The 25,379-nt window shown below is 38.4% G+C and overlaps 1 protein-coding gene across 1 annotated transcript in view; it reads left to right on the forward strand.

The window, feature by feature from the left end:
• LOC149229186 (T-complex protein 1 subunit zeta 1-like) overlaps positions 1-25,379 on the forward strand; it is a 179,509-nt gene that overhangs the window by 110,749 nt on the left and 43,381 nt on the right. Inside the window, exons 7-9 of the mRNA XM_089378522.1 lie at positions 3,862-3,968; positions 10,984-11,098; positions 11,235-11,321. Of these exons, the coding sequence (XP_089234648.1) occupies positions 3,862-3,968; positions 10,984-11,098; positions 11,235-11,321 (309 nt within the window). The remainder of the gene's footprint in view (positions 1-3,861; positions 3,969-10,983; positions 11,099-11,234; positions 11,322-25,379) is intronic.

The following is a 25,379-nucleotide window of genomic DNA, read 5'->3' on the forward strand; positions in this document are numbered from 1 at the left end:
GAGCCTCTTGCTTGGGAGCATGCTGCTCCCCCTCTTGCGCTGTAGCCTGCTTACGCTCTAAGGACTTCCTCAAACTTCACCTCTTCTTATTTCTGAGTGTTGGTATGTATACCCTGTATGCGTTGGATGTCTCGCTTTAGCCCATGAAGATGGCCTTCTCTGCTGTGGGCTCCAACTTCGACCTTTTCTCTGCTTGTACATGGGAGTACACCAAGCTATCAAAGATCTGGAAATTTGACATGTCTGGTTTCTTCCTTGTAAAGGCCTTCTCTGGCATAACTTGCCCCAACAGTCTATGTGGGCTTCGGTTTTGCAAGAAAACTGTTGTATTGCACGCGTCAGCCCAAAGAAATATGGGCAACCCTTGGTCATGCAACATGGCTTTGGCTGCTCCAACTATGGCCTTATTTTTGCACTCTGCCACCCAATTTTGCTGAGGGTTATATGGTGTGGTCAGCTCCCTCTTGATTCCCTGCTTGGCACAAAACTCCTTGAATGCATTTGAGGTGTACTCCCTACCGTTATCTGACCTCAACGCCTTGATTTTCAAGCTAGTCTTGTTCTCAACCAAGGCCTTAAACTCCAGCCCTTGCACACCTAATGCCTGTCCATGCTGCACTGTGGCAGCCCCGTCACTATCTCCTTGAGAATTTCCAGTGCGCCATGGTGCAGATGCCCCATGCGGCTATACCATAACTCCCCAAGCTCCCTGCCTAAATCATTGCTCCCTTTTCTGGTGAATGTTGCTACTGTGTGAAACTTTAGTCAGTGACTCAGTACAGACTCTTCTGTGTAACCCCAATCTCCTTGGCCACATTGGAGTTTGAGGGTTTTATGAAAATCCTACCCTCTTTGAAGGTCACCTTGTACCCCTTATCCTCTAATGCTGAAATTGAAATGAGGTTTTTCTTGAGCCCCGAAATGTAAAGGAGATCTCTAAGAAACAGAGGGTTTCCCGAATCCCTCTCAAATCTGACTGTAGCAATACCCTCGGCTTAGTACCTCCCGTCATCTCCCAACTTGATATGGAATTGCATGTCCTTCTCTGTCAGTTTGCTGAAGTGGTTCTTGTTCCTCGTCATATGACATGACACACTGCTGTTTATGTACCATATGCTGGTAGCCATTGAGCTTGCCATGCAAGCAATAAGTGAGAACTCCCTCTCAAAATGAGAAGAAAACTTGTCTAGCTGCTACTTGGTCCTTCATGGACCCTTTCTTCCGGTTAGGGAACTTAGTAGCATAGTGCCCAAAGTGATGACATGAAAAGCACTTGATCATGCTGAGATATTTCTTTTTCTTTTCTTCCTTTGAGCTCGGCTCACCACCACCACTATTCTTCTTGCCCTTCGACTTGCCCCCTTTACTAGCTAGGGCAAAGTTCTCTTCATCTTCAATCTTGACTCGAGACCCCGATTGAGCATGCCTGAGAATTTCTTCTTGGACACAATCATCCCTTAGTCACTCTTAGTTTGGAAGCTTGTCCCTGACACATATTTCGTTCGTAAAAGTTTCCCAAGCTTTGGTGAAAACTCACCAGGTCTCTATCTGTAACTGCTTCGCCCAGATCAGCTAGTTCGTTCTTCAATTGGGTAAACTTGGTGAGGTAAGAAATCACAGTTTCTGAATTCGACACTCTGATGGTCCTCTATTTATCCTTCAACACTAGATTTCTGGTCTCGCTCGAACCTTGATAGAGGCCAATAATGGCCGTCCACATAGCTTTGGCTGTCTTCTTTCTGGTGAAGTGAGGAATAATGTTGTCTTTGACTCCTTCCAAGATGATTTTTTTCTCCTTGGTATCTTTCTTGTTACGCTGAGCCAATTACTGCGGGTCATTGGGTGCAGCTGGGACATTATCCACAAACTCCCACACCCCTTGTTCCTCCAACACCATGCCAATCCTCTCACGCCATGAGCAAAAGTTGGACGCTCCGTCCAATCTATCCTCAAATCTGAGAGCCTGTTACGCCATTCTGCTAAGTCGAACTGCTGAGAAACCCAAGTGACCAAATTGAACTGGTGAACTCCCTCCCTCTAAACGCTGAACGTGCTCCTGAAGATAAAACACTGTGCTTGGTCTTCAATCAGAGGCTACGCTCTGATACCACGTTAGATTCCCTTAAACCCAATAACTGATTTATAATTGACTCTAAGCATGCGACCAGAAATACAACTAAATTGCTGTTTTCAAACTTAAATCACAAACACTACTGAGTTTCTAGCCATAGCATGCATAATGGAAGTAAATTAAACTGAAGACAAACACATGCAACATATAAAGCACTGGATATACCCAGGAAACACCAACTCTGGGGAGAACCTGCAATCTGTGTGTGTGCTTTTCTATTAGCTTCAGCAAATCTTCTTAAGAAATTCTTACAGCAAAGGAACACTTCTTTTTTACAGCAAAACCCCCTTTGAACAGCCCCTAAACAATTCTGATTCACCCCCACAAGTGGCTTGGCCTGTATGGCCTACGCAATACGGCCTTGACTGGCTGTATGGTCATTTCTGCGCCCTTCTGCATGCTGGAGATGCTTGATGCTGAGCTGAAGTAAATGCCGTATGGCCCTCTCTTTCTCTCTCTTTGTCGCTGAACTGATTGTTGAACTGCTTAAACCCTTCTCTTTCTTGAGATGAGCTAACACACACACTGTCAATTGATCTGGCCACTTTTGTGCTCCATTCCCCATAGTAAGTCGACCTGGCCCCACCATGATCTCCAATAGCTAAGATTAACTCATGATGAAGGGCTGAGATCTAACCACTTGTTGACTTTACAATTTTTATTTTTTTCGTAAGTTTAACATTAGGAATTAATAAATTAAATTAATAATCAGCTAAGTGGCTGTCCTGTGGGTCCCTCTGCAAGCCTTGGCACCTAGGCAAGCAGAGCCCTTGCTTCTCTACTCCAGTCAATACTGTTAAGCCCAACCACTCTTTCGGACTATTGCTTTATCATTGTATAGAAGAAAAGCTGCTTGTAAAGTTGTGTCAATAAAACAACCTTTCGCGGCAATTCAGTCATTTCGAAGCAGTAATGATAAATGTCTTACTTATATATTGGCTCACTGACTATTTTCCAGTTGGAATAGAAGGCATGTGCTTAGGTACATAGAAGACACAAGAATTGTTTAAATGGATACTTTGTAAACAACAAACTGTTGTGATGTGTGAATGTAAAAAGCAATAATGGTAAATGACATGGAACAAAAGACGTGTGTAGGTACAGAGAAGACAGTAACTATTGAAATGGCTATTTTGGAAACAAGAAACCATTGAGATGTGTGAATATTTGTGTACTGGACATTGGTAAGCCTGAGTTGTTTTTCCCTTATCTGCATTTCCACATATTTACATTGGGAATGTGGAATGTGGAATGCAGTCTTGTTTCTCTTTCTCTTTCTCCATATTGCTGCATCATTGCCTAAACTGTAGTGTGCTTCCCTAACACCAAATCCCAGGGGAAAAACATTTAGAGCCTTCAGCATAGGCAACAGGAAAAAAATGAAACCTGAGGTCCTGAACATAAGGAAAGTTTTAGTTATCTGAAAATGGATAGCCTTCAAATGACATGTTTCTATCCCAACTTTGATCACATCTTGAACCAAGTGAATAGTTCTTATGTAAGTAGTGATAATGAGATTAGGGAAGGTTCAAGTTTCTCAGCACAAAGGTTTATAAGTGTGTACGAAGAAAATCCTCTGTTTTAGTTTGGTGTACATTTTCAGTTAATATGTTTAATTTTTTAATTTTTGTCCTTTTTTTCAAATTTCTATCCTTTCTAGTGCATCAACCTGTGGTTGACAATGTGTTTGCATGCCAGATAGAGATATTTATGGTTTTATGCTTTGTTAGGTTGAAGGCCTGGTCCTTGATCATGGAGCCCGACATCCGGACATGAAGAAACGAGTGGACAATTGCTACATATTGACTTGCAATGTATCTCTTGAATATGAAAAGAGGTAGGTAGAATTTATATAAGCTGAAGCCTGCTTCCTGGTTTTGAATTTGCTCTACCTTTTTTTTCTTTCTCAATGGATTATAACAATGTTGCATTAATCGTTATCGGGATAATATTAGCGCGAGGAAAAAATCGGGAAAAATTGTAATTATCGGGAAATAATCGGAAATAATCGGGAAAAAATCGTTTGGTACAAAAATATTCATTGTTTTTCAATTTTTTTAATATCTAAACCATCTACAACATAAAATAAATACATTGACACATAAATATGATAAAAGAACTAATATATAAGATGTTTAATATCATTTCTAGTGCTAAAATCACACATAACATTGAATCATGTCCTGAATAGTAAGTCCTGACTCCTGAGTCCCAACTCAGCCTCAAAATATCAACAAAAATTATAATAATGTATCTCATCATGTCATAATGTCATATACAATAAAATGAAGAAAATAACTAAAGTCTAATCCTATTGATTTCCTCTGCCCCTCTTGCGAGAAAATGCCACAGCTTTCCCTCTCCCTCTAGATGTAGATGCTGGTGCTGGTGGAGTTGGCAGTGGAGTCTGCTATGCTCTAGAAGTTGAAGAACTAAAAGTAGGAGCTATAGGAGGTCGACCACATCCTCTACTGGTGGCAGGGGTAGCCCGGGCAGGTGGTGTCACCTGGAAACATTACAATCTCCCAATCCTGAAATCTTGAAAAACTGATAAGTCTGCTGCATTTTGAATGAAATCTAAAATTCTACTTTCTCCATATGAAATCCAGTGAGGCTGGAACCACTCTCAAACATCCTGAGTCATTTCATGGTAATGTTAAAAATTTAAGTAAAAGATCACTTTTACTTTAAGAAACTAACATTACCATGAATAGCATATCAATACTAGGGCCTAGACTTGATCATTAAGCTGCCCCACTCAAAAATTATTTGTTTCTTTAAAAAAAATTGCATTTCGAACATTTAGCATCCCTTATAAAATCTCGCTGCTCCGATTGTGCAAATGATTTCATAAAAAAACCAAAAAAAAACATTATAAAACCTCGCTGCCGGAGACCCCCACGATAATTTCAATTATTATCGTGATAAATTCGAATTTATCGCGATAATTTCATAAAAATCGTGCAAAAAAATTACCCGCGATAAATTCGTATAAAAATCGCGTTAAAATCGTTTTATCAAAAAAATTGCGATAAAACGATAAAATCGCGATTTTATCGCGATTTTCACAACACTGGATTATAAGCATTTCTTACTCAAATTTTTAATTTTCTTAATGCTGAAGTTTACATTGGAACTTTTATGGGATGTACAATATGGTTTTTGCTGGAAATACTGAGAGGGGGGGTGAATCAATATTTCTTTTCAATTATTATTTTTACCAATTAGATCACTTATAATTATAACACAAAATGAACAATAAGAATAATAATTTTATTAATGTCTTCTTTACAATAAATTCAATTCAATAATGTGTAGGGCTCCAACTCTAGATGAAGACACCAAACTTCAATCTCCGAGGCTCCAACCTGTAGTTTGCCAAGCACCGACTTGGACTTCCTAAGGCTCCAACCTGTAGTTTGCCAAGCACCGACTTGGACTTCCCAAGGCTCCAACCTATAGTTTGCCAAGCACCGACTTGGACTTCCCAAGGCTCCAACCTTGTCACTTTGAGGCACCAACCTCTAGGGCTCCAACCATGCCTCTGGTACAACCTCCATCCAGGTCCCTTGAGGACTCCTATCCTCTAGGGCTCCAACCCTATCTTCCAAGGCACCAACCTTGTCTCTATGAGGCTCCAACCTCTAGGGCTCCAACCTTTAGCTTTAATTTGTCAAGATAGGTTAAATGATTCTTCACAACTCCCAATATCTTCTTCAATGAGCTTTGTCAATCTCTCCAACAATGTCTTCTCCAAATCACTTCATCAATGACAACCCTGTCTTCTTAGAAGGTGTCACCATTGCTCTTCATGCCATCCAAACAAATATCTCCAAATTCACTTCATGATCGCTTCAACGCATCATAGTCTCCAATAATATCTCAAAGACCTTCAAGATGTCTTCAATAGGTAACCCAAGTTCTGCACCTGCTCTAAGCCTCTTCAAGGGCTTCTTCAAGAACTCTCCAAGGAAGTCTTCACAATGCTTCAACAACAAGATATTTCTAAATGCTACTACTGTAATTTGAGTTTCTTCAAAGCAATAGGTTTGAGCCTTCTTTCAAGATGACTGTCTTGAGTTAACTCCAAAGGATGTCTGTTTGAGCCCTCCACAATTGACACTATTAATTCGAGTCTGTCAAACTGTTTATTGGTCTAGGGTCTGCACAAGTTCGAGCTCTCTATTCACTGTAGTACAGTTCGAGCTGACAACAAACACAGGTCTGTACAAGTGTGACTGTAAGTGTATCTCTCCAAAATGAGATTGTTCTTCAAGTGTATTACAACACTGTGTAGCAATAGGTATGAGGTGAGCTCCAAAATTGTGCCCCCAAAAGACTTGATCATTGTCCAACCTTAAGTCCGATGTGTATAAGCAAGGTTCGAACCAAAACAGTGCAACTGTCCATTCACCGAGCTGTAGGTGAGGACTGGTCCGAGGTTATACCCCTGAGTTTGAGCACTGAGGCTTAATTCTTCACTGTTCCTTCACAAATCAAAGCACTGAGCTGTAATATGCATTCAGAGCTTTACAAAAAGTGTATACTTCATATCTGTCCGAGTTCTACTGCCCGTAGCTTAAGCTTGCCAAGTATGCCTGTGGTTCTGTGTAAGAAATCCGACCTCTTAACACAAGATTGTCCTTAAAAAATTTGCAAAAAATAATATTTTCCTATTCCTCAATGCTTCTAAGTTCACGAGTTGTGAACTGTGTATTTATCTCTCTGATGGATGACCGAGATAGATACTTGAAATGAAGTATTTGACTTGTGTTTATACGAGTTTCGCCAATAAACGAAAAGACACGTTCATTAGAGGAGAGGCCGACTTGTGCATGAGGTGGCACATTGAAAATATATTAAATAGCTGTTAGAAGGGGTCTTTGTTAATAATCGACCAAATATAACATAGTTTCATTGTTACGGAAACCATATTATAATAGCAAGATAGGAGGGGCCATAGCTTTTAATCAAACAAATACATTTAAATAATGCAAAACCATATTATAATGGATGCTGGGAGGTCCCACATGCCACATCATCACTTTACTCCCGTACATCGAGACCACATGGATATCGGGGATTTTTAGGTTGTGCACATGCCAAAGTTCTGATAAAGTGGTAGATGCGATTTAATAATTAAATCGTTAACTTAAATCAACTCGGGTCTGCATATCGGAAATCAGAGCAAATCGGAGATCGGAGATCGAAGACGGAGATCAGAGGTCAAAGTCGGGGATCAGAGTCGGAGATCAGAGGTTTTGAGTGGTGACACAGTAAAACGCTGATATGATATTTCTCTGTTTAACTTTGGTTTAATATGATATATCATATATGTCATTAGGTGTGTTATCATCGTCTGATCTATATGTTGCATGAAACTTCTAAGAACCCGACGTTTCGGGTTGTACCCGTACCCGAAACTCCAAAACTTGGTCGAAACTCAGCCGAAACTTGACTATCATGTAATCAGCTACGAGAGTTAATATAGGCTTGTTTTTCCTTCTAAATTGTCATCTATGGGTCTTATTCCCTTTTTTCTTGCAAGATAATGTGTTATTCACTTATTTCTTTATATATATATATATTTTTTATATATACATATATGACATTTCAGCTGACATTTCCATTTTTTGGGAGGTGACGTTTCTAAACGTACCCGTTTCAGAAACTCTGAAACGTTTCAGCGTTTCGTGCAACTTAGTTTGATCTCCTTCCGATTTTATTTTCGTTATTTTCTTGGGCTCCAAAACTCCGATATCACTGCTTTTCCTTTTGGCTCTTTCTCTTGGGCATATGCAGTCTTCTCTTGGTTCTGCTCCTCCTTGGCTTGTCTTGGCTCCTGCTCGTGGCTTCCAATGGCTTTCCTTTGGCTCTTGATGGCTTCTCTTTGAACTGCTTCTCGCTCTTGTCTTTGGTACTGCTCCTCTTGCTCCTTGGGTCTAACGCTTTTTGGGATTCTGTCTGTGTATATATATATATATTCAGTGCTTATGCTATATTCAATCCATATGGCCATCAATGACAACACTGACATCTCAACAGTTTTTTGTACTGCTGTACTTGTGCACTGAAACAACCCAATTGGGTTCTCTTCTTTATGTTTAGCTAGTAACTTGTTATACTAAATAGTCCAAGCATCTTGTTTACAAACATAGACGTTTGTCTGAAGTTTCTATTTTAACATCAGGCATTAGTGGTCCATATCTGTCTTGATTCTAGTTTTAACAGTTAGCTGTTTCTTTTCAATAGAAGTTTCTGTTTTGATTTAAAATGATAGTTTTTGAACTTAAGTATAGCTAGAAATATCATCTTTGTGTTAAAGATTTATAATTTTGTGTTAAATATGATTGGTAACATTTTGGATTTCGGGTAAAATACAGGCTATCAAGTCTTGTATGCCTTCTATGCACGGAAGTAATAGTAAACTTATAAATCTTGACCAGAATATTAGCAAAGTAGCACCAAAATCTGTGTGTTGCTAAAAGTGGCTCTTTTTGTAGTTTGGCATGTTGTTTGAATCACCTTTCAAATAATATTAGAGAATGGCTTCTTTTAAAGGGTAGTTATGTGAGATCTCTGCTGGGGTTTTTGAGTTGTTAGAAGGTGATATGAACGGGCAGCACATGGCATATATTTGGCGACTGAAATTTCTAATGGAAGCAACTGAGATGCATGAGCTGAAAGTTCACCATGCTTTTTTTGGCAGAATGTCTGCATCACAGTTGCTTCCCTTTGTTAAAAGGGTTTTACTAGACTCTTATGAGTCTGAGTTGATCTCCAAGTCTGACTTTACTCTTTGAGAAAATCAAGCAGAGTCATCTCTGGTGAGTCTGATTCAGACTTACAAGTCAAGCATGATTCAGATTCACAAGTCAAACACGAGTCTATATGATTCATGGTACTAGCAAGTCAGGCTTGCCAGGGAAAAGACACTCATTTTGGTTTTTTTAGCGACCTGAATTTAAAGCATACAACTTGTGGATCACCAATGTTCTAGAAGTAGAATCCACAGGCTTCTGTTGTATTGAGTATCATCTGTGTAATTTGAAATGAGCTATACTGAAATTTACATTATATTGACAATGTGAATGTAGATATTATTGCAAATAATATTTTTCTTAGTCTTTTGTCTATTTTTATTTTTGTTATTTTTAAAGTTTCCTGAGTTGGATTAACTATTATACTTTGGTCTTGTGAAGTCGTTACACCAATGAGTCAGGTAAGTTCAGTCACAACATACTTTTTTTATAGTTGTATGAGTTGCTTTGGCTGCTTTTATTGATCAGAGGATGTTATGTTATTTGTAGACTTACAGCATCAAAATGTTTCTGTTGATTAGAAATAGAGCATGTAACGTGAACTTAAATAAGTGAATGCACAAACAGGTGGTGGGGAGTAACATTTTTTCCCTGTTTGTTGTTGGCTCTCTCCACTTGGATGAACCACTACATACTGTTATGGGTTACAACACCTATATTAATAATTTATTCCAGTAATATAATGCAGTTGGCATGACATGTCTTTGGCAGGCTTGAGGAACTCCTTGCATGTATTAGATTTAAATAGCTAGGGAGGAATGATATTTCTAGTTAAGCATCTGCACAGTCAATCACAACTCTATATCAATTTGATGATCTAATCAATCCTCCCAAATTCTTTGAATTGTTATTAAGCACACACACAAAACAGGGGGCCAAACTTCAAACAAGTAATATTTTACTGGCTCCGAACAATTAACCTAGTTGTAGAACAAACATGAGTTGCAGTGACTACCTGAGGTAGATTGGAGGATTCAACCTACTTATGCTGTCCCAAAGAATCCTAGAAAGTTGAATCCTTGCAGTTTCCAATACAATCAGTTGCTGGTGGGAAGAATGCACTTGCCAAAGATGAGACGGTGATGTTGAGTAGTAGGAGGCATTGGATATCTATGCAGCCATCCTTTGTAATGGAGAATCTTACCCTCAGTGAAGCTTTTTTCATGTCCTCCAATATTCATGGATTTTCACCCAATATTCATGTTTTGGGCTTGTCATTAGTTGCTGGCATAAATGAAGGTCTGGCAGCAGAACCTTCTTGAATGTCTTTGCCTCACTTTTGCAAGTCTCACCCCATCCTCACCCCTTGTGATTTTGCGAGTGAAAATCCATACACAATCCATCTATGGTCGTGGGATGCTCCAATCATCCTGTGTAATTAGTAGTCCTCCCTCGAACATTTTTTGTAAAGTTAGCCTTTGTGAAGTACATTGCCTTATTAAGATTTTGATGGATTCCGCTTTGTGGGTCTATCATACTCAAGTACATCACCTTAATGCGATGGACTGTTGACTAGGGGCATTATTTTCTATTTTTGAAGGTCTATACTTTACCTTAGTCATCCCATTCTATGCTGATAAGTTACATGAATGATAAAACAGTTCTGTGCATTTTCTTTGCTTAGATAGTCCAGAAATTTGTGCTTGTTTGTAGCTGTTGCTTTAACTAGCCAAAGGTTACCATTCAAAAGAATCTTGATTTGATTAATAAAGTATATTTTGTAGCATTGCCTGAAAATTAATGACAGGATCATATGCTGAAAAATATTTAACAGCTTTTTTTTTTCTTATAAAACACCCATACACTTATGAGAGTTTGAACCTGTTGTGCTGTGCCACCCTTGTTTGATCTTGATATGATTGTCTCTTTCTGGAATCGAAATGTTGCTTTTAGTGATCTTTTGACTTAATTATTCTTTATTGCAAGATTTCTTGAACTTGGTTCGTTTTTTCTATGAAATACTTTTGTTATGTGCTAATCAAGTTTCTGAGCCCAGTTTTTTCATACATTAATATGTGTCTTGCTTCCCAGTGAAGTAAATGCAGGCTTCTTTTACTCAAATGCAGAGCAGAGGGAGAAAATGGTTTTAGCAGAAAGAAGACAAGTGGATGAGAAAATTCAAAAGATCATTAACCTGAAGAAAAAAGTAATTTGTATAACATTATGAAGTGTTAAGAATTTTACATAATCCTTCTAATCATTTCGTGGGAGCAAATTCTTAGTCAGACGAGAACGAAATCTCAAGTTCACTTCATAATGTTTTATCTTTTTATGTTTTGCAGGTTTGTGATGGCACTGACAACAATTTTGTTGTGATCAATCAAAAGGGAATAGATCCTATGTCACTCGATTTTCTGGCAAGAGAAGGGGTATGTTGTTTTTTTTCATTAATTTAGGTCAAGTTTGAACTCATCATTATAATTGGATACATTTTAGAATATAGTGATGTATCCAGGAGTTAATTAATTGCGCCGAGAGGCGCTCCCCAGCCCAGTATAGAAGAGATGTTGTAAGGTTAAGTTATGTTATGTAAACATTTTGACTCGGTCAAATTACATAAAAATAAAATAAAATAAAATTAAAAAATAAAATAAAATAATAAAATTAATAATTAAAACATTTTGACTTGGTCAAATTGCATAAAAATAAAAGAATAAAATTAATAATTATAATTAATAATTATTAATAATTAAACCAGCCTAGATCCATCTTAACTCAAGATCTATCAAGTGCACAGAGGGATCAAATCTTTTGAGGTGCAAACCTTTCAAGTTTTGCAAAAAAGAGGCTTGCACCTTTAGAGTTGATAGATCTAGAGTAGAATGGATCTAGGCTGGTGTAATCATTAAAAGCTTAGGTACTTGGCAGGTATGTAAGTACTTTTCTCTCTCCTACCATGTATAGAGACATTGCATCACTCAATAATGGATGAATCCATTTTCTCTCATTCCTATGTATCCCTGTCTACGCTTGTGGGCGTGTAACAAGTGACATGGTATTAGCGGCTCAGTTGAGAAGAAATTGAGGTTGGAAGCAGGCAAAAGCCTAGAGATTGGTTAATCAAGTGATGGTTTGAGGAATTTTAAAATTGAGGTTGGAAGTAGGCAAAGGCCTAGGGATTGGTTAATCAAGTGATGGTTTGAGGAACGTTATAAACAAAATGAAATAATATCTTCCAAATTTTGCTTAGAAATTGTACTTTTTTGATAATATGATATGGTCGAGTAACTTTGTTCTCATCAATGAAGAAAGTGTTTTTCTTATTTGTAAAAATTCAGTATTAAGTTATTTGAACAGAAAAAAATATATGTAGTTTTCAAGTAGTTGGAAAAATACAGGGTGTAGTTAATTGTATTTATTTTAAAGGATTTACATTGATGTATATTGGGAGGAGACAAATTGAAGGTCGCCATGCTATGAAACCATAGGTTGCATAAAACAACATTTGTAAGGCTGACCATGTTACAAAGAAGCATTTTTGTTGATATTTGTTTATTGATGATCATATTTGAGGGGCTATTAGCTAGGGTTCATGGGTGTGGGTACAAGGACATTGATAAAGTTTGGATAGTCTAATGGTCATCTCATGCATTTGTTGGGTGCTATTGTTATATAATAAAGTGACTTTAGGCATAACATAATGAAATCACATGCCATATTAATAAATAGAGATAGGAGAAGTATTCAAGTAAAGTGTTAATTAGCATCTAGTTATGTTTTAATGCAAATCTAGTTGATTTATGAGTATATGTCTTTTAGACAAATGAGTTTTTTACATCTTTGTCTATTTGAATAATATCAAGTAACTCCCTATCTGCCGTGATATGTTATACAATGATAATTACTATGGTATTGGAGCCAAGGTCATTTGCTATTTAGGTGTTTGGAACTTTTGACAAGAACATTAAGGGTCTATTGTTAATCACCATCTAGTTATGTTTTAAGATAAATCTAGTTGGTTTCCAAGTGTATGTATATGGTATAGAGCCAACGTCAATCTCTGTATGGGAGGTTGAAACTTGACATAAGAGCATTGAGGAGCTAGTGTATGAGAAATCATTCTAGGTACCTTAACATAGGTGTGGTTAAGAATCATGCCTCACAGCAGGGAAGGGTGAGAGGCAATGAAACACACATAGAATGGAAGGGAAATGCACCTCGCGATAAAGTTAGTCACATTGGTAGTGTAAGGCAGAGTCAACACATAAAAAATGAATATCTACACACACACGCATACACCCATGATAAAGTTAATCACCTTGGTAGTGTAAGGCAGAGTTAGCGCGCGCGCACACACGCATATATACATACCCATGCTGTAAGTTTCAAAGAGTCTCATAACTATACCTGCATCCACATAAACTGCAGTGTTGTAATTATGGATGTTTGTGATGTGTGTGCATGTGTTCATTAGCAATGAGTCATACTCATTTTGGATAAAACTCATCATCAAATTATTCAAACTTCAACTTCAACTTCAAAGTCATTTTTCAAACATTTGCGATGCAGTTATTAATCAATTGATGATTTGACATTTCTTATTCAACATTGAATAATCACACTCTTAGAAAAACAATGAACATGATAATTCTCATTAATAGCTCGTGCCATAAACCAAGTACACACTAAATTAAAAAATTGTCTTATGTTGTTTCCAAAAATGATATAAGAAAAATATTGTAACTGATTCCTCAACAAGTTTGTTGGACTATTGCATTGTCATCATCATGGATGTTGCTAGGGTCGTCTATCAATAGGCTCGTTAGGTAATCATAGCTCTCAAGCATAGGCTCCTCTTTGATGAAAATAAGTAGAGGTATTTCAAAAAGGCCAGTTGGATGTGGCATCTCATCGCACACATATGATCCTTATTAAGGTTCTCTTCTTTGAATGGATGAAAGAATAAGTGCTCCAATTCGTCTCACAAGATGAAGAATAGTAATCATGTGGCAAATACTTGCAATTTAGGAGCATCGAGACCATGAAACCTCCTAATCAATTGAATCCTTTTTCTTATGCCTATTGCCCAAAGTAGCATGTAAAGCAAAAAGACCTTGCCCAGTTGAAATTTTGGCAACTAAGAATGTATGTTGGATGCCTTTTCTATAGAAAGATGAATTTTGTTAACAACATTCATAAATTCTTTCACCACCTCCCTATATTTGGAAGGAGGCTTCCTTCTTGTTATAGGACCATACTATTTTGGATTAATTGCATTGGCTGCCATATGAAGTGGGGTGTTCAATGCATTCCACATAACACAGATTAGTCTATTTGTATTTGCATAAGGGGGCATATCATATATTGGCACTACACATTCCATAACAAATTACTGTGCATGGTTTCTAAAAAATATGCACTTGCATGAGGGTATAGTGTAGAGTTGAAAAAAATGAAATAATAAAAAAGGTGGTGGTGCATGACCGTTAGTGCCAAACAACAAAAGTTTAAATAAAATAAAAAATATAAAAAGTGTGATAGACATGGGTGGTTGCCAACAACCGTGATCATCAGAGCAACAGGTGTATGGTGCGAAGTAGAGTTGTCGTCAACAGGTATAGCGATGTAAAACAATGCACAATGTCAGATTGAGTGGCCATCAAAGCAGTGGGGGAGATTTTATGTGTCTGTGCAACCAAGTGCAACTATATATAATTGAAGGGCCTAATTGGCTGCATCAAAGCAAAAGCTAAGTGAGTTTCTGTAGATTTTCCATGAAATTCTGACCTGCTGCTATGAACAATCCGAAAACAAATTTTCTTTTCACACAGACACAGAATTTCTCTACCAAATAGCAGCGGAATAGAACAAAAATAATTTCACAAAATTCACACAATAAAACACACAATTTCTAGGGAACCCAACAGGGAAAACCCTCGCTTCAGAATTTTATTAAGGAAAATTAAGCAACAGATCTGATACACATACAAGCTGGTTCCAATCTGAAAATACAATAATTTTCCTGCCTGTCCTAGGCCTGAAACCTCTGCCTGATAGCTGACCTGCTTCCTCCTCCTATATGCACTAGAGGCTCTGATTTTCCAGCACAAAACCTTAGGAAATAATCTCCTAATTCCTAGCGCTGGCTGAGCTCCTATTAAATAGGGATTTCCCCTATTTCTATGCGCACTCCAAAGAGAAATTGCCCTCAATAATTCGCACAAGGAACACTTGGCTTGTTCCTCCACAAGCTCTCTTGCTCACAAACTCGTGCTCAAGAATTGAATGATCAATTGTGTGCCTTTGATCTCTTTATAAGCTTTTCGATTAGGCTATTGTTAGTGAGTTTTCTAAATTAGGAGTTGAACTGGAGCTTTTCTAGTTAACAAAAGTCAACACACTTAGTTAACTGGATCCTCCTAAAATTTAGGAGGCTAACTACATTGTTCACTCAGTTCCAAATTTAATTCACACTAGAGGAAAAATAACTCATCCTCCACTAACACACACTAGTCAAACTGCTTCTTGAACTTGTCCTCATCACTGGATCTCGTACATGACTAAGATCTCCAAATCGATTCCTTGAATCAAGGCACACAGATCAAGGAATCAATTCCTTCACTACGTTTCAACACTCCCTATCTCAAAATCTATTTCTTGAATCAAGGCACAGAGATCAAGGAATCAATTCCTTTGTTACTTTTCAAAACTCCCTCTTAGCGAGGAAGGGATTTTGTATAACTCCCAACCAATGTTATTAGAACCAAATTGGTGATCAAACCGAAAAACCTTGTGGATCGGGAACCAATCGGAACTAGTAAAAAAACCATACCAAAAAACCGGTTGACCAAACACACATAAATATTCAATTCTAAGGAAAAACATATATATATATATATACACACACACACACACACACATGTGCATCCATATGAATCCAAACCATTTGTACACAAATAAGCAAGAGTTCTGATTATATTGCATGTAAGGGTGCACATACCAAAAATAACATTGAGTGCAATCCATCCCTAAACCGAAAATACATCCGCAAATAGGCTCTAGATGGCCTATAACATCCAAAAATAATCATGCTATAACAAATGCCTACATATCATCAAAATCATTGCCTATATTGAGATGTTGGTCATCAATATAATCCTCTAAGCATTAAGATAAGATAGAAAAAACGTAGCATGTCAAGTCAAGATTTTGTTTGAGTGATGGTATTTTAGTAGAGTCATGATAAAGGAGGTCGACAACTAATGCCATTAACATCAAAGTACATAGAGGGATTGATGCTATTTATTAAATACTAGTTCCTTACCCTCGTACATGACAAAATCCAATGGAAATGTTGCAATCCCCGCAATCCCGAAATCTTGAAAAATTGTTAAGTCTGCTGGATTTTGAGTGAAATCTAAAATTCTACTTTCTCCATATGAAATCCAATGAGGTTGGAACCACTCTACAACATCCTGAGTCATTTCATGGTAATGTTAAAAATTTAAGTAAACATTACTATGAATTGCATAACAATAATAGGACCATAGGCTTGAATATTAGGCTGAGGACCATAGGCTTGAAAATTAGGCTGGCTCAGGGGAGAATTGGAATTGGGCCAACCAAATGAAAAAATACAAAAAAACAAGGAATTTTTTATGCTGACCCGAGAAGGTACAAACTGCACAGAACCGGTCCCAAACCACGTATTCCGATTCGGATGACAAGTTCAAACTAGTTTTGGGCCAAAAACATCGGACCAACCTGTTCCACCGGTTCCTGTCCGGTTCGTATAACATTGCTCCCAACTTATCTTCGTGATGAACAAAACTACCTCTTGCCAATACCTTAGTCAAGATGTCTGTTGCTTGCTCCCTTGTTGGAATGTACAATAGCTTGACTATCCCCTTTTGCACACAATTTCTAAGATGGTGATACTGGGTCTCGATATGCTTTGAGTGATCATGAAACAATGGATTCTCAGAGAGCTTAATGCAACTCTGATTATCACAATGTATCATGGTAGGCTCAATCCCCTGTCTGAAAAGTCCCATAAGTAACTTCCTCATCCAAATAGCCTCACAAGGTGCCTCACTAGTAGTCATGTACTTGACCTCTGTTGAATTGAGTGCAACTGATCTCTGCTTCCTACTGTACCAAGAAACCGTTGTTGATCTAATGCTGAAGATGCCACCTGAAGTACTCTTCATGTCCGTGGAGCTCCCTTCCCAATCTGCATATGTGAAGCCATCAAGCCTCACTCCATCACCCTGTCTGTACCACAATCCATAGTTTGTTGTGCCTCTTAGATATCTCAACACATGCTTTGCAACAACCAAATGCAGTCTGGTCGGTTCAACCATGAACTGACTCAAATGGTTGACTGCAAAACAAATATAAGTCGTGTGTTGACTAAGTATAGCAGTGACCCAATGAGCTGCCTGTATACTGTAGGATCCACTCACTCTCCTCTACCAGCATCCAACTTCCTATATTTTGTGACTAGAGGTTTGGCCATGGGCCTGCAACAATGCATATGAAATCTTTGGAGAATCTTTGCTGTGTACTTGCCCTGTCTCACAAAGACCTCACAATAACCCTGGCAATCCTCCAAGCCACGGAAATAGTGCATAAGCCACATATCCTTCATCTCAAACTCCCTTGCAATGATCCTCCTTGCAATCTTGGATCAAGCTCTCATCTCCAGTTAGTATAAGGTCATAGACATAGAGAACTAGAATGAGCGGAAGACCTCCAACCATGATGTAGTGCAAGTTGGGATTTGCCTCACTCTAAGTGAAGCCAAATCCTTGAAGGTCGCTGTCAATCCGTGTGTACCATGCTCTTGGAGTCTGCTTGAGCCCATAAAGAGCTCTCTTCAGCTTGCACACATGTGTGTCTCTGTTGAACTGCTCAAACTCCTCTAGCGGCTCTAGACAGATCTCCTCCCCAACAATCCCATTGAGGAAGGTTGTCTTCACGTCCATCTGGGGGATTTTCCACCCCATCTGTGTTGCAAGTGCCAAAATAGTCCTGATGGATGAATACTGGGCTACTGGGACAAAATATCCTCATAGTCCATGCCCTCAATTTGTGAGAAGCCCTTGGCAACAAACCTTGCCTTGAACTTCTCTCTGCTCCATTCTTCATCTCGTACACCCATTTAGATCCGATTACTGATTTCCCCTCAGGTCGTTGAACAACCTCCTGTTGAAAAATGTAACTAGGTTTAGTCTTCTTAATGACAGATGTAATCATGAATTTATGTATTTGATGTAATAAGATTTATTATTATTATTATTATTATTGTTGTTGATATTGAGGCATGGGTTTCATGCTCAAGGAAATTTATTTTAGGTCAAGCTCCCATTGTGAACTCTTAAGTTTGTCATAAGGTCAATTGAGTCATTATCAAGTATGTAAGACCCATTTGGGCATGTTGCATATTGCATAGAATATTTTATTTCAGTCAAATAGAGTCAAATGACCCTCCAAGACCAAGTCAAAATGCAAGCTACAAGTCGACCTATCTAGAAGGTAATGTCGGTCTAAGGACAATAACAAGTCGGCTCAATAGGTAGTGACATAAGACTATAAAAGGAGATTGACCTCATTTGTCAAGGCATCAATTAGTACAAGAAACTCGTCCAAGGAGCACAGAAAGCAATGAAGAAAAGAGAAGACAAAAGCGAATAAGAGGAAGCATTATTTCAAGTCTGTTTCTGGGTTATTCTCTTTACACAGGTGAGGCAATTAGGGCTTCGTACAATTGCAGAAAGATCACAATCTATAGTAAAGGTTTGGGCTCGGTATAACCAGATCTAGAGGCCGAATTGATGAAGAGAAGGGAGATCACCAAGCGAAGGGAATAAGAGATCATTCAAACCATAATTCATCCACACGTGCAAGAATTGTAGTCTAATTGAGAATTGCAGACTTGGAGGGCCGAAGTTGCAGACATCATTGCAACTTGACTTGGGTCCTCCTTGTGAGGAGAAACTTATTCAAGGAAGAAATTGGACTTGGTCTTGGAGGTGTCTTTGACTAGAAGACTTTGTCAAGGGTCTAGGTCTTGGAATTCGTCAATTGAAGATTCTATAAGAAGAAGATTTCTCGTGGGTTTTCCTCTCAGATTGGAAAGGTTTTGATCTTGGCTTGTCGCCTATATCTTGTATCCTTTGTCTCATTGTTCTTTATGTTTTGGTAACTGTTTGATGAAGAAAAACACAATAATAATAAAGTGAAAGAAGAAACTAAGTAAGAAAAGTAAAAATACATCACAAGCAATTGTCATAGAAGAGAAATCACTTACACTTGCTGCCCCTAGATTTCTCAACACCTCCCAGGCATCATTCTTCATGATAGAGGAATACTCCTCCACCATGGCATCTTGCCAAATCTGTTGAGAAGTTGCCTCCTCATAAGAAGAAGGCTTAGTGTCCACCAACTCTGTCATCAGTGCCATATAATTTGTGTACCTCTGTGGCTGTTTACTCTGCCTAAACATGGTGCTAAGAGCCTCGACTTGCTCTTGGGCCTCTTGGATCAACATCTCACCCCACTTGGCCTTCTTCCGCCTTGTGGTGTGCAGCTCTGGCTGACCTATCTACTCTCCACTTGGCTTGTCCTCCTCATTTTGGTACAAATCCTACTGCGCTACCCTCTTGCTACTGGACAGTGGCTATGGTTGACTTTGAGGTGCTAGGTGTGGCTGACTCTGGGGTGCTGGCTGTGCCTCTTGTTTGGGAGCAAGTAGCTCCTCCTCAGTTATTCCAATCTGTTTGGGAGCAAGTAGCTCCTCCTTAGATACTACAATCTACTAACTCCCTAGGGAAACTCTCAGAGCTTGATCCTGCTGGAATCACACATATCGCTTGAGAACTGTCTTCTTGAGTCCTAGAAGATACACCATGTATGCCTGAGATGTCTCACTATACCCCACAAAGATACCCTTCTCTGCTGTGGCATCCAACTTCTTCCTGTTATCTTTGGATACATGGCAGTAGACCTTTGTGCCAAAGATCCGGAAGTGTGAAACATCAGGCTTGTTATAGGCTATTTTGTCAATCAACCTCCGAACTAGATCAATCAACATCCTATTTCTCCTTTACATCATCATTGCACAAAGCTCTATGCATGACTCTCTCATTCCCCAAAGTTTTTGCCCTAAACTGCATTATCTGAGTCAGTTTTAAGTTTTAACTATGTTATAGGAAATTTTGTCAATCAACGTTCGCACTGGATCAATCAACATCCTATTTCCCCTTTACATCATCATTACATAAAGCCCTTTGCATGACTTTCTCATTCCCCAGAGTTTCTTCCATAAACTGCATCATCTGAGCCAATTTTAGGACCAACACACCCTGGCCTCTTGCTAGACAACATTCACCTACAGGTTGTTCCGCTGTGGCTTGCGTTGATCACCTATAGGTTGCTCCCTTTTGCACCTATGTTGGTTCTAGAAATCCGGGGAAAAGAGAGAGAATCCCGAAGCCTCCATTTCCAAAAGCTTCCAGGGTCTATTGTAACCATTTAACTCAGATGAAATTTTCGAATCCTATCCTACCTTGGAGTTTCCATCCCTTATCCTTAGATCTCATCCTCACATCAAGAGTGGATCTCAATCCCAAGATTGGTAAAAGGATAAGAACTCCTAACTTACTTCACTCTATATATTTACAACCTTCCATATGCAAGGGGTAGGCTTTTGGAGAGTGATTCTACCCTTGTGCTGTTGTTGTGAGAGTTATCCTTTCATGCATTTAGGGTGATTGGAGGTGCACTTTGTGACAAAGGAAGGACAAGTCAACAAGCTGGAGGAGCTCTTCTACAAGATCTATTTATGGTTGTAACTCACTTCATTTTCCTATATGTGATGTTGTTATTTCATGTATTTCAATACCATGTTGGTCTATTGAATGAAGTAGATAGATGATGCTACATAGATCTCTTAGTTTCTTGGCTTGTGTTGTCTGGTTGTGCAGGGTCTAATTTTGGCTGCTGGGGCTAGGATTGGAGCATTCAAGCCAAAGGAGCGAAACATATGACATATTCCAAGTAGGTTTCATACTTTCATCTACTTACTTTAAGGAAAACATTGGATCCTTTGTCTGTCTGTTGTTATAGGTTAGCCACCAAACTTAGGCGAGATACTTTTGTCCGTGACCATAAATCCCGCATAACACGACTTCTTGCCTGTGAAAGCCTCCTTTGGTGTGACTCGCCCTAGCACCCTATTTGGACTCTTGTTATGTAGAAATACTGCGGTGTTGAATGTTTCTGCGCACAATAATCTAGGCAGATCTTATTCATGCAACATAGCTCTAGTTGCTCCAACAATGCTCTTGTTCTTCCTCTCGGCCACTCCATTCTGCTGAGGGTTATGAGGTGCTATCAACTCTCTACTAATACCTTATTTTGCACAAAACTCCTTTAAGGCATTGGAGATATATTCTCCACCATTGTCACTTCTCACTGCCTTGATTTTTTCCCCGGTCTGCTTCTCTACCAAGGCCTTAAACTCCATGAACTTTTCTAAGACCTCATCTCTCTTTTTCATAAAATAAATCCAAGTTTTTCAAGAAAATCATGAATGAAAGTAACATAATACCTGTGCCTCATCGATGATGGAGAAGAGAAGGGCCTGCATACATCATAATGCACTAGCTCCCAATAGCTTTGGCTTAACTATCTTGACCATGGAAGGAAGACTCGACATACTTACCAAGCGTGCACCCCTTGCACACTCCACCCTTGTCAAGGCCTCCTATTGGTAATCCTATGGCAATTTGTTGAAGAATCTTCAACGCCCCATGATGCAAGTGTCCCATGCGCTTGTGCCAAATTTCATCTACATCTGCACATCCTGTCGTGCTGCTCAAGGCTAGATTAGTCTCTACATGCAACTTGTGGAGATTTTTGACCCTCACACCTATCTACTTCTTACATCGAGAAACCAAGTGTTGGAGGTAAGCCTTACCTCTGCTGAAGGTAACATCATATCCTTTATTCTCAAGGATAGCTATTGAAACAAAGTTCTTCTCCAGCCCTAGAACATAGAGAACATGTTTGAGATGAAGAGTATTACTTGACTCCCTCTTCAAAGCTAACAATACCAACTCCCTTGGTAGCATACTTGCCATTATCTCCAAGCTTGATATTCACTTACATATCCTTCTCATCACGTTGGTTGAGATACTCTCGATTTGCAGTCATATGGAAAGAGGCTCTTGAATCAATATACCATGTACTGCTCACTACTGAGCTTGCCATACAAGCTATTAATAAGAAGTCCTCAAACTAAGAGGCAAACTCATCTCTACCCAAACTGATGCAGTTGCATGCTCCTTATTCGACCTCTTCTTTGTTAAAATTTGGGTACCAGAGGACAAGTGGTTTCCTAAGGCTTTGATCTTTGGCTTAGGGAAAAGTGTCCAAATTTATTTTTTACTTTTCTGCTAAAGTGACTTTATAAGTGATAAAGTCAATTTAATTTAAAAGTGACTTTATAAGTGGTGAAGTTACCTTCTAATTTAAAGGTGACTTTATTAAAGTCAATGAAGAATTAGAAAGTGAAAACGTAACTATGGAAATAAAAGGCTAAGTGGGTGTTTATTTAATTGGGTGAGTTAAAAAATAGAAAGTGAGAATTAAATGCACATTTATTCTCATCCTTAGTGTTGTACCTCTGAGATAGTAGTAGGTCAGCTACCAATGCCAAAGCGTCTAAAATAATTGTTTTGAGGTTCTTGGTTTTAGTTTTGGAAGACCAATGAATGAAGACAGATTTAGAATTGAAATACTTAATCCTTTGGGTTATATTAATATCTCAACAAAGAGCTGCTATAAAGCTTTACACAGTGATATAGATAAAAAATAGTGGTGAGAAGAACAATCATAAGTGTGAAAACCTTCTGAACTACGTTCCAAAGATTCAAGGCAATATACTTAAGCTTACACAAGATGCTGATGATTTATTGATTCGAGGGGATTAGCTAAATAGACAGTTCATTAGTCCATTCTCTTAATAGATGATCACTTCAGGAGCTTATAGGAATAAATTGAGACACAATTATTCCTACCTAGATATCTCTATAAGTCATAAGCATATGAAGAAAAACATAATGATTGATAACTGGAAAAACTTAGAGGAAAACACAAACTTTGTAAAACCAAATTCAGAATCCTCTGCTTTGTATTAAGGTTCCAAAAAGAATGAGTACATCAAGAGTCTACAAAAGCTTCCTTCAAAGGTGCAACCAGGTTCAAAGTAGAATTAACAGTCACAACTTAACAAGCAATGAACAATGAATCTTGAACTTCGAACTATTAATAACTCGAGAAAAGAGTTATTTATACAATAATGAAACTTAAGAAAATATGCTAAAACTGATTAAGATTTATTCTAGGAAAGGAAAGATCTTCATACAAGAAGATAGGGGTAGCTATTGAAGTGCTTCTTGCTATCCCCTTTTATTCAGGTTGTGCTGGCTTTGCTGTTTGATATTTTGCCCCTTTAAACTGTTTGATTGTTTGTATCCTTTATGCTGTTTAATTCCTTCATTTGATCTTTTATCTGATACTCTTTAAACTCTGTGAATATCCTTTAACCCTGCTGAGTAACCTTTATTGTGTTCCTTTTTACCTTTACTGTGCATTTTAGGTTTTTACTGTGTTTTTCAACAGTAAATCCCTTTAGTATTCAAACTGTATGCAGGGTTTTCCTTGTAAGCCTGGAACAAAAGTCTTTTCCTGCAAAACACATAAATTGTTAAGAAAACCTAGGTGACAGAGGAGGACATTAATGGCTTTATTGAACTTGAAAGGATATTGGAAGGAGTTTGGAGCGTATCGAAAGGTAAAACCATGGCTTAATTAGTCGTAGAGGCTTATGGAGGGTTTACTGCGAAAACATTCGAAACAAAGGCAAAATGGTAATTTTTGCGTTTAAATGGAGAAACAACTTTCTTTTTTGAAATATGGGGCAAACGAACAATGGTCATTTTGTCGTTATGCGGGAGGTGGTTTTGGTTTTCTTCGCACCGCTTTATGAGGCGTGGGCGGTTTTGGGAGGGGTCACCCGAAACGATCTGAGCCTGACACGTAGCAAAGGGAGGTTAGTGGAATACTGCTTTTCGGGCCGGTAACGCTTGTACAGAGAGCCAACCCGAAATCATTGAGGGTCGTTGGCTTTGAATGCCTTAGATCGGCCAATTATGGAGTGAAAGAGCAACGCGAAGAGGCTCAATCGATTAATTATGGCGGCAATGGCTTTATTTATGGATTAAAACTAAGATTAGCGGTTAAATGGAGGTTTAGTTTATTTCTTCGTTTAAATCATAAAAACGATTTAACAAAGAAATCCTTCGCAAAACACGATAATGCTGATTTGAAAAAATATGAATTGGGGCGGATAAATGATATCGGGTCCGGGTTTCCTATCACATATCGCAATCAGAGTTTTAGCGAAGGAAGGCCCATCGCAAAGGAATGCGATAAGGGCCAGACACGATATGGAAATAAATCATGGGTAATAATGTAATTGGGTCCGGGTTCCCATCGCAATCGGAGATCGCAATGGTGAAGGGTTATATTTCGGTCGGGACTTGCGATGGAGGCGGATGCGATATGGCAATGAACTATAATATTTGTTGCGTCTGGTCCGGGCCCATCGCAATCGCATATCGCAACGCGGGGAGAGTGTATGCACGTTAAAAGGCTTGCGATCCGCCGATGCGATATTTTATTAAATATATAGTTTTTATAATAAAACTAAGGGTTTCGGGGTATTTTAATAAAGGGAGTTAATATATACGGGAAAAGGACTTTTAGGGGTTTAATACTATAGGTTAGTGTTAATATGAAAATATGAGCGGAAAGGGAAAATATACGCGAAAATGGGAAATATACTAAGTATTATGCTTTTCATGGGTTATTTTCTTTTCGCATATATACATCAATACTTAGGCAAAAGGGATTTTGACCTTAGGAAAAGGGGTTTTTATGGAAAATGGATGAATATGAATGTATGAAGGTGGGAAGGGGAAATTAGTGAATATATGGATGAATGGAGATGAGTGGGAAGTTAATTAATTGATCTTGTAGACCTTCATTTGCTTTGTGTAATTGCCTCACAGAAACATATGGTAAAACATGATAAATGTACATTTTGTCCAATCAATCATCAAACTTCTGCAACCTTTCTTCTACTTACCCTTTGCTTATCCTATCATTTTTTCTTCACTTAATGGGTGCATTTAAGCTAGCAAACCCTTTTCCTTTCTTTTTATTTTACAAAAGCAAACTATCTAATTCTAACCTTATAACATCCAAGGGCTCAGATTAAACTGATGAGCACCTTATTATTCTCTACCTAACTACTGATCTGCCAAGATTAAACAGTTTGGCCAGATCTTTATTCTCTAACTATAACATCAAATTTAAAGCATGAATCAGTCAAGATTAAACAGTTTGATTGTCATGGG

The sequence above is a fragment of the Pinus tabuliformis genome, chromosome J (genome assembly GCF_031772625.1).
Source record: "Pinus tabuliformis cultivar Carrire ecotype Pingquan chromosome J, CPIR1, whole genome shotgun sequence".
NCBI lineage: Eukaryota > Viridiplantae > Streptophyta > Pinopsida > Pinales > Pinaceae > Pinus > Pinus tabuliformis.